Source organism: Pteropus medius, unplaced genomic scaffold (assembly GCF_902729225.1).
Source record: "Pteropus medius unplaced genomic scaffold, Ma_sr-lr_union100, whole genome shotgun sequence".
Lineage (NCBI taxonomy): Eukaryota > Metazoa > Chordata > Mammalia > Chiroptera > Pteropodidae > Pteropus > Pteropus medius.
Genome location: NW_024342469.1, coordinates 5,964,489 through 5,979,223, shown reverse-complemented (window position 1 = coordinate 5,979,223; position 14,735 = coordinate 5,964,489). Strand labels below are relative to the sequence as shown.

Here is a 14,735-nt window from a genome sequence, read left to right as displayed (position 1 = left end):
CAAAGTGATTATACCAATTTAAACGTTCACCAGTGGTATAAGAGAGTCCCAGTTGCTCCACATCCTCACTGACGCTGGGTATCATCTCCTGTTTGGTAGCCTGTCTAGTGAGGATACAATGGCGTGACACTGTGATTTTAATACGTGTTTCCCTGAAGACTAATGAAATTAAGGACCTTCTCATATGCTTTTTGTGAAGTGCCCATGCTAGCCTTTTGCTGATTTTTCTATTGTCTTTTAGAAACTCTTTATATTCTGAATGTTATTTTAAAACCATCACCCCTGTTTCCAGAACCTTTTCATCATCCCAAACAGAAACTCTGTGCCCATTACACACTAAGTCCTCATTCCACCCCCACCCCCTGGCCCTGGCGACCTCTCTTCTACTTTTTGTCTCTATGAACTTGCCTATTCTAGGTACCTCATATAAGTCGAATCACCTATTAGTTGCCTTTTCACATCTGGCTTCTTTCACTTAGCACAACGGTTCAGGGTTCATCCATGTTGCAGCGTGTGTCAGAATGTCATTCCTTTTTATGGCCTAATAATATGCCATTGTATATACATAGCACATTTTTCTTGTTCATCTGTTGATGGACGCCTGGGTTGCTTCCACCGCTTGGCTACTGTTAACACTGCTGTGTGCATGGCTGTATGACATCGGAACCCTGCTTTTGCTTCTTTGGGGTACATACCCAGAAGTGGGGTTAGGGTCAGTTGAAGCCCCCGCCCCTGCCATTTTTCCCACCCATCTCATTCTCTCCCCTTCCTCTCTACCCAAAGGCAACCACTTTCCTGAGGTAGTACAATTTTACTGTAATATACGGCAATACATTTTATGATGTATCAGTGTATATTGTTTTGCAATTTGCTTTTTTTCATTCAGGTTTTCCAGATTCACGCATGTGGATGTGGGTAGCCTTGGCATCTAGTTTATTAACTGCCACACAATCACTGCACGCACATGCTATGGTTTAACCATTCTCCTACCGACGACCATTTAGGTTCTTCCTCAATGTTCTAGTAACCCTTATCCAACTGCCCTTTACTTGTCTCCTTGTGCACAGTGTGCAGGTTTCTCTAAAGTAGATCCTTAGAAATGGAATTTGGGGCCAAAGCTACATGCATTCCCGATGTTTTAGTATCTGCCAAATTGCTAACGTGGTTTTATTAAGTGACATTCCTCCAGCAATGTATAAAATGTCTCTTTCCTGGTGTCACCTCAACGATATTTGCCAGTCTGTGTGGCAAATTTCACACTCCCTTGATTACCAGTGAGGTGGAATGTTTTTGGGGTTTGCTTTATGGGTTTCTTCTCCTATGAATTTCCCATTCACATCCTTTGCCCAATTTTCAGTTGGATGTCTGTCCTCTAGTCTTTGTTTTATGCTATTTGTTGCTTTCCCCCCATTTTGTTGCTGCTTTACATTCTTTGATATAGGCAGACTTCATTATGGTTTATTATCAAAAATGCTCTCCTGTGTTTTTACTTCCTTTTTCATATGGTTGTTAGGTGAATGGACTTGGATCACTTTGAAAGCTGGTCCACCCCATCCTGTCCCCTGACTTCCCTGGACTAACTCCTATCGTCAGTGCTGGGTTTAGCTCTTCTACTGACAGCATCACCACGGACTCACATGTCTACATGTATTTCTTTGCTTACAGCATCACCAAGACTCTACTCGTCACTGCCACGGGCCCATCCGCGCTGTGCGTGGCACACGCATAACCACAGCTATTTCCACCGTTGTCACCATTCCACTTGTGGCTTGGCTCTTGCTCTGTCTCTCCAAAACTGGCCTGTGAGTCCTTTCCAGGTTCTTGTTAACAGATGAACTGCTAGTAGTGCCCTCGCCCAGGCTGCCTGGGGCTTTTCTAGTCCGAGCTTCAGAATGGGATTGCTGGTTTACACCCAAGCCGGCAGTTGTTTAGTTGGAACCTTCTGGTCAGCACCAGGCCCTTTACATGTGGGGCCCCAGGCAGAGGCATTTACAATCTCAGCCCTCAAATTGTGGTGCTTAGGGACCTGGAACCAATGCTATCTTAGGGTTGGCTGTAGTTCTAGGGAGCATTCGAGTCTGGGGGGAAATTCCAAAAGCTTTAACTTTCTCAGTTAAGCAGCAAGTTAGAGGGCCCAGGCCCTTCCCTGCGCCTGGAGCTGGTCAGGGCCCCCCGACCGCTGAGGTATTGGGGGCTGGGGCAGTCAGGGCCTGCACTGCTGGGACCAATCAGACATTCCTCATCGTGCAGGTTTGAGGAGCCAGGCACCGCGAGCCTGTCCTGAGGTTCAATGAGATCTGCGGTTCCCTTCTCAGCCTGAGCTGGAGCTTGTACCCGCATCACTTAGGTGGGAACAAGGGCCAGCCCAGGGTGACCTGGAGGGAAAGGAGCCAGGCCAGAGGACCTTAGACAGGCCCCTGCACAGCCCCGAGTCACAGTTCCTCCATCTGTCAGACGTTGCTCATGAGGAGTCCTATTGGAACCTCAAGACCCAGTCCTTGCAGCTCTAGCTCGTGGTCTACCCTGACCTCACTGCCCGCCGTCCCCACAGTGACTCATGGTTATTGGTCTCCTGCACCAGACCGGGAGCTCCCCAAAGTCAGCGCCTGCGGCCCTGGAGCTCACAACAGGGCCCGGATGGAGGTAGGGTTGGAGTTGGCCGGACCTCCAACTGCGTCCTGCCATATCACCCGGTATGAGGAGGAGCAGGGAAAGGCATCTCTGCCACCTGGCCAAGAAGCCATTTGAGTAATCCATAGCCAACAAGGAAATGCTGTGCCCAAAAAACCCTCGGAGAGACCTCTCCATCTCTCCAAGCTGGGTTGTCTCAGTGTGGGTGGTCTGAGCCCATGGAGACGACCTTGCGCAGAGGTCTTCGCTTCTGCAGACGCCGCTCCCCAGGTGCACCTGCTGTCTAGGGTAAGTGGTAATGAGGGTCTGCTGGGCTGTCCTCCCACCATGTGGCCACGAGAGGAAAGAATCTGAGGGAGGTGCCCTCCACTCCAGGCCAACCCTTTGAAGTGACCTGGCTAGTCAGATCCAGGGGCTCCTGATTGTGTAGCCAGCAGGGCCTGTGGCAAGATGTGGACAGTGTTTAGTTCAGGTAGGTCCATAAACGGAGCAATCCAGGGACCAGCAGAGCTGTGGCCCAGACTGGGTAAAGGTGAGGTGGGCTGGGAAGGGGCAACAGGCCCAACTCAGGACATTACTGACGGGAGAGGGGATCCATCCACGCTCCCCTGCCCCGGGTCACTGCCCTGCCCTGGGCATCACCCGCCCAGCTGTCAGGGGAGCCGGCATGTCCAGAGCAGAAGAGGCATCTGGGCCTGGGTGGGAGAGGCCTGCCCTGGGCGATGACAAGGTTGGCATGGGGATTCCTTGGCCAGACAGACTGCCCTCACAGACTGAGGTGGGACCCCAGGCACTGAGGTCCTGAGGCTGGCTCACTCACAGTGTCCACTGTTGCCACACACGACTTTATTTGTGGAGCCTCAGGCGCAGCCCGAACACAAACAGCACGAAAGGAAAAGCACAGGGTTCTCAGGGCTGCCAAGCGACAGTCCAGGGCATCTCTAGCCCTGTCCCTACCCTGCCCCAGGTCCTTCAAGAGCCCAGATGCAGCTCAGGCAGCAGTGGGCCCTGCCCCTGCCCCGCCCCTGGCAGAGAACAGGTTAGGGCCTGTTAAGGTGCCCCCTCCAGCTCGGCCCCCAGGCCAGCTGCAGACATCCTCTCGCATCCAGGGGAGGGACCCCTGGGTCCAGAGCCAGCACCATCCAAGCAACTCCTGTTACAGGGCCCTCTGGTGCCTGCCCACTGGCTTCTGTCCTGTCCATACGGCACGGGCACCGCGGTCTTGCCCTCTGCTGACCACCCCATGGCCCCACCACGGTTGTCTCTGCCTCTCACGCCAAGGGCTCAGCACCACACGGATGGATGGTGGGGACTGTGGTGGCTGCGGGATCAGGGCTTGGTGACAGGAAGCAGAGGTAGCCACCAAGTGGCCCCAGGCAGGGTGGGAAACACAGCCTGGACACAACACAGAGGGAGGGAACAGCTCACAGACAGGAACTCTCCAGGCTTTGGTACAGCCCAGGAGAATAAGGAAGGCAAAGTGGGTGGGACAGCCACCAGGACCTCAACCTGAGGCACGGATCAGCGCAGCGCCCTCAGATGGTGGTGAGTTTAATGGCAGAGCAGCTGGCAACTTGCAGCCCTTTGGCCTGGGGCAAGCTCCACTCCAGGGGACCAGGGCCAGCCCAGCAGGGAGATGTTAAAAACCCCACCCCCAACAGGAAGCACACACTGGCACGTGCACCACACCGACACACACGCTTGGGGGACTGACACGACACATGCGACAAAGACCCTCTCTGCCTCTGGCCAGTCCTTCATCTGAGTCCATTCCCAAGTCACTGGTCCAGGCTGAGAGTCGAGGAGAGGATGCTTCGCATCTAGCCCTAGACCTTGTACAGCGTCTGCAGCAGACTGTGGCGGGCGAAGGAGCAGGACTCCAGGGCGCCGTTGGGCCTGCGGGGAAAGAAGGGTCAGTGGGTGGGGCGGCCCCTGGGGCCTGGGGAGCTCAGGCTGCAGAGCGGCGGGGGGCCGTTAGTGAGGCTAGAAATGTGCCAGATTCCATTTTTCTGATTTTCATGCCTTTTGAAGGGGGACGCACGTCGGGGCTGCGGATGGTGGCAGGCACTGCCTTTCTCCCATCTCCCTCCCGTGTTCCCCAAGGCACTAAGTTCACTCAGTGTGGCCGGTCAGGGCTCCTGGAGACAACTTTGCCCAATGGGGAGACTGAGGCCTGAGGAAGGCCAGAGGTCGGCTGAGGCCACACAGGGCCTCGGTGAGAACAGGGACAAGCCTCCCCACTCATCCCCGGTGGGCCCAGGGCCTGGAGGTTCCTGGTGACCTGACTGCCGCCAGTGGCCCACCATGGCCCAGGACCCTCCAGGAGGAGGGCAAGGTTTCCGTGTCCCTGGGCACTGGCGTCCCCAGGGGAGGGCCTGTGGTTATGGAACGCCCATGTGACCGGGCCCCCTGACCGAGGTTGCTGTGGCAATGGACAGAGAACTGCTCCCAGGGATGCTGCCCGGCGCAGGCCCTCGGTCAGCAGCGTGACATGGCAAACTCCTTAAGTGACCTGGGTTTCCTCACGTGGAGAATGGAGGCCCTGTCTTTCACAGAAAAAGGCACTGTCGTTGAGCCCCGTGTCCTCAGCTGGGCACAGAGGCTGCCTCACAAGGGGAGTGAGACCCAAACACAGATGCCAAGAGCCTGGGAGGCACGACGGTCTTTCACGAGCCCCAGTGACTGGGCCAGGGAAGCCTCAGCTGGCCAGGAGCCTACACGCGTGGCCATGTGAGCTGACACGGGTACACTCACTTGGTCACGAATGCCAGCAGCAGGGGTGCGAGGGCCTTGGGGAAATAGTCCTGCTGCACCACGTGATTCAGTGCCATCAGGGGGCCGTACAGGTTGGCAATGGCCTTGATCTTATCTTCACTCTGCAAGGGCAACATACAGAAGGTGAGCTTCAAGGTTCCCTGGGGGGCGCTAGGTTGTCACCATCCAGTCCCTGCACAGAGCGCCTCACGGACGAGGTCAAGCTGAGCCCCATCACGAAGGCCAAGGCTGCTTAAGCAGAGTCAGGCCCAGGGCAGTGTGGGTGACAGGTCCCAGCAGGATACATGTGGAATGGGGCGGATAGGCGCGGCCAAAGCAGCCACTAGTGCGCCCTCTCCCACCTGGGCCCACTACTTCTTCTGGCCGCACCTTGAGCAGACCCATGTGGATGAGCAGACTGGTGAGGAAGGCGTTGGCGTTGAAGGAGGATGAGCTGAAGGCCTTCTTCATCAAGGCATCTGCAAGGGAGAAACAGGACAGGGTGCTTACTGGGGCAAAGGGCTGGCCATGGGCCAAAGGGCATGTAGCCCCCCCACAAGGCTGGGTCCTGCCTCCTGCTCAGGAACACAGGGAGTGGGTCATGGATACAGGTACCACTTTAAGGGGACAGCTAGCACCAGGGGAAGGGCTTGACCTGCTGGCCTGACACCTTGGTCCTTCCCTGTCCTGGCCTCGCAAATAAAATGGGCTTGGGGTCCTCACACAGCTGAAGCAGACAGTGAGGTGGATCACCCCTGGAGAAGGTTCAGCCATCTTGTGGCAGCGAGGGAGAGTGGATGGGGAAGAGAAGCGGCCGAGGGCCGGCAGAGACCACCCGCCGGGGCCATCTGCTCCTGTGCGGGCTACTCTGGGAGACAGAATCCAGCCAGTCTGTTCCCACAAAAGCCCATGGGGTTGAGATCTCAGGGAGGGGAGTTGGAGGCTCCCACCTGGCTCTCCCCTGCTTGCTCAGCCTCGCTTCCTGTCGCCCCCCCTGCCTCGTGCTGCCCACAGCACGCCAGTCCAGCAGGAAGCATCGCAAGCGTCGCCAGTCCTTTCTACCCCTTTCCGCGGCGGTGCCCTTCGCTGCAGGCCCCTCCTCTCCCCTCTGCATAGCCAAACCTGGCCGACCCTTGGAGACTCAGACGCACATGGGCAGGGGGGAAGGTGAAAGGTGCTATGACAGAGGTAACTAAGAGAACGAGGTGGCAGGATGGGAAGTCATGACAGGGCCTGGGGAACGTGAACCAGAGACCCCAGGAAGCCTTGAGAAAGATCGGCGAACAGCAGGCATCCTCCAGGCAGGGGGCTCCAGGTGGAGGGGACCACATGAGCAGGGGCTCGGATGTGGGGGCAAAGGCTCAGTTCTCATTACCCCTCCTGAGAAGCCTGCCTCCACATGGGCCTTGGGGCTGACTAGCTGGTTTTCCTGTGGTGGACACCGCCTGGCCTGAGCTCTACCTGTATGCAGCTGTGTGGCTGGAAAAGACCTGTTTCCCATTTGCAAAAAGCAGAGAGGAGAGCACCCAGCATGCTCAATGGCAAGCACCCAACAGGACAGGTGAGAGGAGCTGGAGAGCAGTTCACACGTTAGTGCTGGAGCAGAGGGATTCCGGCGACGTCGAGAAACGTCAATTGAGTCCTAGAGCAGTGGAGGTAGGAGCCACCCAAGCCCCACGCCGCCCACGTTACCTACTGCATCCTGAACTGCTGTCCTCACTGTGGCTTCGTCCTTGAAGACAGAGGACACCTTCAGGAAGGCAGAGACCACCTTCTCCGGATCAGATGTGTCAGTCTGAGGACAGAGAAGACAATGGCTGGTCACCGGCGGCCAGAGCCCCGGACTTCGGCACGCATTGGCTCGGGCTCTGCTACTGGCTCGATGAGGCCTTGGCAAGAAGTGGGGCTCGGGCGAGCGAGGACAGGCCGTGCTGTGCCCCGCGCTGTCTCCCCGGGCCTGGCCCGTGCGGCTGTGCCACACACACAGGGAGCAGGTAAGCATCGTCCCCCCCGTGACTCCGTGGTCCCCTTCTTGTCATTTAACCTAAAGAAATAATCCGGAAGGTACACGACGGTTCCACGCAACAAAGCTCACCTCACCTTCATTGCTACAGAGAACAGGGAAACAGGGCAAATGTCCAGAAACGGGGGGCTGAGCACTCCACCCACTCACGGGATGAAGTGCTTAAAATGAGTTTTACTGACCCAGGAAAATGAGAAGCGGTAGTAAATGAAAAGGTGGGCCATGGAAACGTTTATATGATATAACCTCATTCATCAAGAGAAAAAAGTACAGACAAAACATAAAAAAGAAATTAGCCAAAATGCCAAGCCGGCTGAGAGCGGGCCCGTTCCTCTCTGTTTACCACTCACTCTCTTCGAAGCTCGGGTTTCCCTTCTGTACCGTAAGAGTCATAGTGTCTCCATCCCAAGACACCAAGAGCACTAAACAGAGCTGAGCCCAATACTCAGCGGTGCCCGGCACACAGGACGGCTTGACAATCCTCTCAGAATGAATGAACCAACCAGCCAGCAAACGAGTGAGGCTGGAGCAAGGGCAGCCTCCCTGCAATATGCAGTGTGCCTGCCGCAGGGGCCCTGGGCAGGAGACAGTTGTTCTAGAAGAAGCTGGGCCTTCGGCACACGTAGCGGGAAGCCTAGGGATGTGTGTGCACGTGAGAGAAAAGGCTAATTCTAGTCGCCTGAGGAGCGGCAGGCCTGTCCTCCCTGGAGCCCCAGTGTGTCCACACTGGCACACTCGTTCACACATCTACGGATTAAGAAAGAATCCCCGGCAGCCCTCCCCCACCCCCGCTGACAGCCTCCCCGCGCCCAGTCTGTGCCCTGCTCGTCCCTTTCGTGCAGCAGACGCAGAAGCCTGGGCACGGGCAGGTCTGCAGTCGAAGCGCTCTTACCTGTTGGGCTATCAGCACAGAGCTCTTGGGCCCGAGGCGCAGCAGCTTCTCTGGAGAGGGGAACGCCAGGAAGGTGGAGACGTCTGCGGGGGGCGGCGAGGACAGCGTGGAAGCTGGTTCCTGAGGGACAGGTGGCGCAGCTGGCCATGTAGAGGTCTGAACCCAGACCCCACACCCAGAACACGTGGCCCTCCTCAAGCCAGTCAGGGCTCAGTCTCTAGAATTCTTCCTCCCACTCATGTGCAGCCCCCCACTGGTGGCCCTGGCCGGCCTCGAGTACGCAAGCCTCTGTGGCTGGGGCAAGTCACCGCCCTAGGACTCCGAGAGCCTCGCCATGACACGTGATGCCCCAGAAATGACTCGAGATGCTGTAGGGACTAAAGTGGACCCACCAGGGAGGGGAGTCTAGCCCAAGTACGGACTGGTAGCAAGCACCAGAGGTGCCCCAAGCAAAACTAAAACAGAAACACCAGACCATTTGTTCAAATGCTGCCATAAAATTGATAAAGAAGCCAAATTGAGTGAGGGGGTCCTGTGGAACCCACCCCAAAGTTCCGCAAAAGCTTTATTTGGCAACCTATGAGGGAACAGGAATGAATGACTGAGGGACATGGCAGCTCTGATGCCACCGGCCTCCTGGCCAGGTAAAGGACTCCAAGTGCTCAAGCTGGGTCATGGGCCCAGCCAGTTTATATGATGGGGGGCTGTCCCTATAGGTCGTCGAGGTGAGCGGAGAAAAAGAACTTTTTATTAACTCTGTCCTTTCAGAAATACGTATGTCTTACAACATACACGATGCAGCAGCATCACGTTCACTGCGGTCTATAAGCAAACGTTCAGTATATCGCTATACTGAGATCAATACAAACACAGATAAAATGGCTACATTTGGATGGTTTTCCTTTTTAATCACAGGAATGTGCAATTAAAAAGTCTGTGGCCACTGTGCTTCCTAAGGGGGTTCCACCCCCCATGTGGCCCCATAAAAATGTCTTAGGATTTCACACTTAGACCTGGTGGAGAACAAGAACTCACCCCACTGTCAGAGTCCAGAATATTCCTTGGTGGCGTGGGGGACCCCTCCCCTCGTGGCTGTGGCTCCTCCTCCTCTTCCTCCTCTTCCTCCTCCTCCTCCTCTTCCTCCTCATCCTCTTCTCCCTCATCATCGTCCTCGTCCTCATCCTCATCCTCCTCATCATCACCCTCATCATCACTGCAGGAAGGAGCTGGTTAAGGAGACCCTCCCTGCCCAGGGGCCATGCTGGCACCGAGGCCTGGCTCTGTGAATCCAGAGACCCGGGCAGGGCAGGGCAGCTGTTCCCAGGGTGGGAGCAAGTGGGTCACCAGGGAGCTCATCACTCATTTCTCATCACCCAGGGAAGCCCATGCTGAGAATCAGATCTCGTCCCTGTCCCAAAAGAGTCCCCAGTCCCACTGGGGTACAGAGAAAAGGAAGAGAACTGTCACAGGGGGCCCAGAGTCTGGCAGAGACACTGCCCAGGCAGAGATGCTCAGGACTGCCATAGGAAGCTACAATTGGGGGCGTGGGAGAGGCGGGGGTTTCCCACCCCCGAGGATGGCCATTCCACTGTCCCTGGACCCTGAGCCTCTCGATACCATCTCCGAGTCCCCAGTTCTTAGCAGCAGCACAGGGTCCTAGCACTGAGGATCTGACCAGTGAAGGAAGCTGCCGTGGAGATTAAAGCGGCAGAGAAGAACAGGTCCTACTGGAGAAGTCTGCCCGCTGTCGCCCCGTCCCACCCCCAGGGGGCTCTGCAAACCCAGGAACCTGGCCTCTGGCCTCAGGTGCTTCCCCTCTAGAGTCGCTCTCTCAGAGTGATTTTAAGAACAATTCTGAGCACACCCCATTGATACCTGGCCTCCCCGCCACCCTGCCTAACCCGTCAGCATCGATCAAACGTTGTCCCTTCAGAGGTCCCACTCACCACTCAACAAGGGACCATTCTCAGCTCTTTGTCCCTCTGCTGAATGTGAGATCACTTGGTTATTCTAGACCCCTCGCCCCACTAGAATGAAGTTCCGTGGGTCAACAACGTCGCTGCCTTATTCTTGTATCCCTAATGCTTGGCACATAACAAGGGCTCGACCAACTTTTTTTGAATGAAACTTTTCCAATGAGGCACTAACTCCGCAGAGCTCCCTACCTGAGGGACGCCAGCACCTTGGCCATGCTGAAGCCGTCCAGCACCTCCTGAAGCTGCTCACAGCCTTCTTCCCCCAGGATGTTGCCTGCCCGCCGGGGAGGGAACAGAGGGTCAGGACTGGCACTGGGGCCACCAGCAGGCCTGCACTGAGGCCAGTGCCCCTATCTACCCACCATTAAGGTCCAGTTTCTCCAGCTCGGCCTTGTCTGCCACGGCCTCCGCCACGGCCAAAGCGGCATCTCTCTTGATTTCACAAAATGACAAGTTCAGCTCCTAAAAATAAGAGGAAGGGGTAGTGGCAGGCAGAGACGTGGGCCAGGAGACTATGTCCCACTCTGAAGACTCCAGGACACGACAGGTGCTGTCCTCCAGCTGGGCAGACTGACACCAACAGTAAAAATGCCATTTACCAGCGGTGTGCCAGGTGCTCGGCGTGCTCATACTCTACTACGACAACCTACGTCACGCCCGCCTCTCATTCCACGAGTGAAAAACTACAGCTGAGAGGTGAAGAGACCGGCACGTCACAGAGGGAGAATGTGGAAGCACCCAAGCCCTCCTGCCTTTGAAGACCGGACCCTCTGCTACCACCCCCCATGCATCCCCCCACCCCCGCCACAGCGCGTGGGAGGAGCCGCGACCCCAGAGGGCACCTTCAGCTTGGGCAAGCCCCCGCGGACAGCGTCTGCAATGGCAACAGCGCCCTTGGAGCGCACCAGGCAGTCCCCAAAGTTGATCACCTCCACCTGTCGCAAGGTCTTCAAGGTCTGCAAGGAGGAAGTGCGGGCCAGGGCGAAGGTCAGGCTTCCTCACCCAAGCCCTCCATGGCCGTCACACCCCGAATCAGTCGACACACTGTCCTCTTCTGCATCCAGTCTGGCTCCCTCAGCTTAACTTGTCTCCCTGTTGGCCTCCCGACCTCCGGCTAGACCTCCTCCACCCTGTCCCCATATGACAGCCAGAACCCTCTTCCTCAAGCACAAATCTGATATCACATCCCCACTTAAAACCCTCCACAGCTCCCTATCACTGACAGGAGAAAGTCTCCAGGAGTCGGCAAGGGCACGAGGTCTTGCCTCCCTGTCATCTCCAGCCCTCAGCCACACCTTGACCGCAGTCACTTAGACCAGGACCAATCGAGCACAGCTCCCTCCCGTCTCTGGGCCTTCCTACCTGCTGCTAACCCCTCTGCCTAGCACAGCTCTCCTCCCGCCCTCTTTGTCCAGAGAAAGTTCATTTCTCCTGTACAATTGGGCCAAAATGTGACCTCTTCCAGGAAGCCTGCCAAGTATTTGAACTTCCTGTGTGCTCCCTAACACTTGCACACATCTGTGCCTGTGCCACTCAGCAGCAGGACCAGCCTTCTGTGGGGTCATGGGGCCCTGTGAGGTTGATGGGAGCTGGGGAGCCCTCCCATGCAGAGGCCCCAACAGCCAGCTAGTCACTGTGTTTATGGCCCTGCACTGCCACCAATTAGCCATCCCCTTCCCTTCTTGAACCGGGGGCTTTTTGAGGGCGAAATCTTTGACTCAACTCTGTATAGCCTTTGATTGGCACAGGGCTGGGCACTAGACAGGGGTCACTAAACAGAATCAATGAAGAAATCAGGCTGGAGTGGCCTTATGCGCAGCCTGAGAACAAAACCAGCACCAACAGCTGCGGTTACAGAGGCAGCTCAGGGGGAAGGTGGTGTGGACACTCAAAGCTGCCCAAGAAGGGTGTAGGCTAGCTTGTGACACACACCCTGGTCTGGGCATGTGTATACAGCTGGACCCATAGGGTTAACACACCAGGTGGGCGGGGAGGCAGAGCAGCCACCTGCTGACCGGTTCCTCCCAAAGGAAGCAGCCATGCCCTGCCTATGGGGTCTGACCTGGGCCATGGCCACAGCACCCTTTTCAGTGAAGGTGTTGTCATTCAGGTTGATGATCCGCAGCAGGGGGTTGATGGCGAAAGCCTGGGCCAGGGCAGTGACACCGGGGTGATTGATCCCGTTCTGTGGCATGTGGACCTCCTCCAGGGTCCCGATGATCTGCGAGGGGCAGGAGGGAGAGAGCAGAGGTGTTGCCAGTGACATTCAGCAGGTGGAGGGCTGCACTATGCACGGACACGGAGAGGAGCTGCTGTCAGCACGGGCAGGGGCCTGTCTGTGGATGTCTGCGCACGAATCCGGTCTGAGCGTGCATTTGGGGGCAGCTGCATCTGAGCCCCTCCCCGACCTCATGAGGGAGACCCACCTGGGATTATGATCTCCACTGGGCACAAAGGACAGGGTCAGAAAGGCTAAGTGACTTGCCCAGGCTCGCCCAGCTCGGAACACAGCTCACTGTGGGGCCCCTGGGCTCTGGTCGGGCGGTCAGCCAAGGCCCTTCTCTGGATAACGCAGCTCTGGGCCGCTCTTTCCTAAAGCCCTCCTGCCCTGTTTATACAGTAAGACTAGCATCCCATGTGCCATGTCCTTTTTGCGGGGTGAGGAGGGTCTTCCCTAACCCATCTGGCCCTTTTGTATCTCAACCTTCTGACATTTCTTTGTCTCTGCCTGGACACTCTGTCTCGTTTGCTGGCATTTTCTTGGTAGGCTGACTACTATGCATTCTGCAGCTCTCACTTTGGATGCCTCCTCCCTCAGGAAGGCTTCCTGGATCCCCCACGGTCCTGCTATGTAAGGCCTCAAGAAGAGAGTGGACACTGCAGGGGATGCTGCTCTGGCATGAATCCTGGTCATGCCACTATAATATTGTCTGTCAAAGAAAACATTTAAATTAAGAAGAGGGTGACAGACCCCAAAGTTTCCAGCTTCAAGGGGGCAGGTGTGGTACTCTCACAAAGCTCACCACCAGGGACTCGGCAGTGCCTTGTGTGGGAGGGAGGTGGGGCAGCTGGAAGGGGACAGGAGGGGATAAGGACACACGAGAGTGCTTCATCCAGCACCTGGGCCACTGCTCCAGCCTACCTCCCTGTCTCAAGGGCAAGTCTATGGCCTGCCCACTAGAGGCCAGAGACGCTGACTCACACTGCTCTGGCAACCCCATGCCCGTTCCTGAGCCTGGCAGACGTCACTCACTGCTTCGGGCAGCCTCACAACCTTCCTGAACAGCACTGGACTAGAAGCCACTGCCAGTCCACCTGTGGTGGCAGGTCAGGCAAGTTCTCGACACGCTGCAGGGTGAGCCAGCCAATGAGGCAGCCGGTGGGCTCAGCGAATGGAAGTGGCTCGCCTAAGGCCTCTAAGCTAAGTCCCAGAGCTGGGAGGCACACCCAGGACTGTCGCCGTGCTGGGCAGGATGGGCAGAAACCACTCACCCCAAAAGCTTCTGCCAATGCAGTAGCTCCGTCATTCTCCAGACGATTTCTGCCAGCCACAAAGACCTTCAGGGCCAGCGGCTTGCCTTGGGCACTGGATTTTCGGTGACATTCAGTCAGGGCTGCTGCCAAGATCTGTGGGGGAAAGGCAAGGGGCCCAGGCCTAGGCAGGAGGCCCTTTGCCCAGCAGGGCAGCCACACTGCTAAACTGGTCTTCAACATCTCACACCACTCACTGGTGGTGGGTACGCGGACAAAGAACTGCTCAAAAGCACAACTGTCACCCCTCACATGTGCCCAGTACCTGACAGTTTACAAAGGGCCTTTGTATCTACTGCTTCACGTGCGTGTCCCCCGGCCAGGCTGGGGAGGACTAGCATCACGTTAGAGATGGGTGACGGAGGCCCAGAGGGAAGGGAGAGACCACCTTTAAGCCAGGTCTGAGGACAGGGCTTCACAGTCTGCCCCGCTTTGTCATTAGCCCTCTGTCAGGTGAGGACCATCACGATTCCCACTTTCCAGCCGAAGGAACTCAGGCTCAAAAGGGACAGAAACTTTCCTATGGTTGCTAAGCAAGTGGCAGACTCTGGACCAGAACCCAAGTCTTCCAGGGTCTCTTCTGTATACCCCAATACCGAGGGGGAGCTGGCCAAAGAGACCATGGCCCCACTGCCCTGACGTGTGCCAGTATCCAAGCGAGCCACACAAAACAAGGTCTCAGCTGCTGCTGGGGACAGAAACCTTAAACCCAGTTTGCCCTGTCCTTAGCTGGTGTGTGGAGGTAGCTTCTAAACCTCGGCTCCCCGGGACTGCTGTGCGGCACAGCGAGGTGAGGGGCGGAAAACGGAAGCATTTTCCAAAGACGTCTCCGGCTCTCCCAGCACTTCACACTCTAGGTTGGGCTTAACCATTTTCTGTGCTGATGCAAAGCCTTTATGTAATCTCTGTCTCCGGCTCTCTCTCTTAC

General features: G+C 56.5%; 1 protein-coding gene across 1 annotated transcript; it reads right to left on the bottom strand.

Annotated features, from left to right (window-relative positions):
• Positions 1-3,455: 3,455 nt before the first annotated feature.
• RANGAP1 (Ran GTPase activating protein 1) lies at positions 3,456-14,163 on the bottom strand. The gene is made up of 11 exons (XM_039863361.1): positions 13,769-14,163; positions 12,339-12,497; positions 11,119-11,232; positions 10,639-10,738; positions 10,466-10,550; positions 9,336-9,513; positions 8,301-8,420; positions 7,078-7,180; positions 5,776-5,864; positions 5,386-5,507; positions 3,456-4,527 (listed from the first exon to the last, which is right to left on the bottom strand). Exons 1-11 carry the CDS (start codon positions 13,988-13,990, stop codon positions 4,458-4,460), a joined length of 1,362 nt encoding a protein of 453 aa, XP_039719295.1. The 5' UTR covers positions 13,991-14,163; the 3' UTR covers positions 3,456-4,457.
• Between the last annotated feature and the right edge of the window lie 572 nt (positions 14,164-14,735).

What these genes read in the sequence shown, in the direction of transcription:
- RANGAP1 (XM_039863361.1), bottom strand. Translation starts at nt 13,990, where the DNA reads ATGTTGAAGACCAGTTTAGCAGTGTGGCTGCCCTGCTGGGCAAAGGGC. An exon ending in GGAGAAACTGGACCTTAATG is followed by an intron (nt 10,551 to 10,638) that starts GTGGGTAGATAG and finishes CCCGGCGGGCAG; the next exon opens with GCAACATCCTGGGGGAAGAA. An exon ending in CTGTGCTGATAGCCCAACAG is followed by an intron (nt 7,181 to 8,300) that starts GTAAGAGCGCTT and finishes CTCTGTCCTCAG; the next exon opens with ACTGACACATCTGATCCGGA.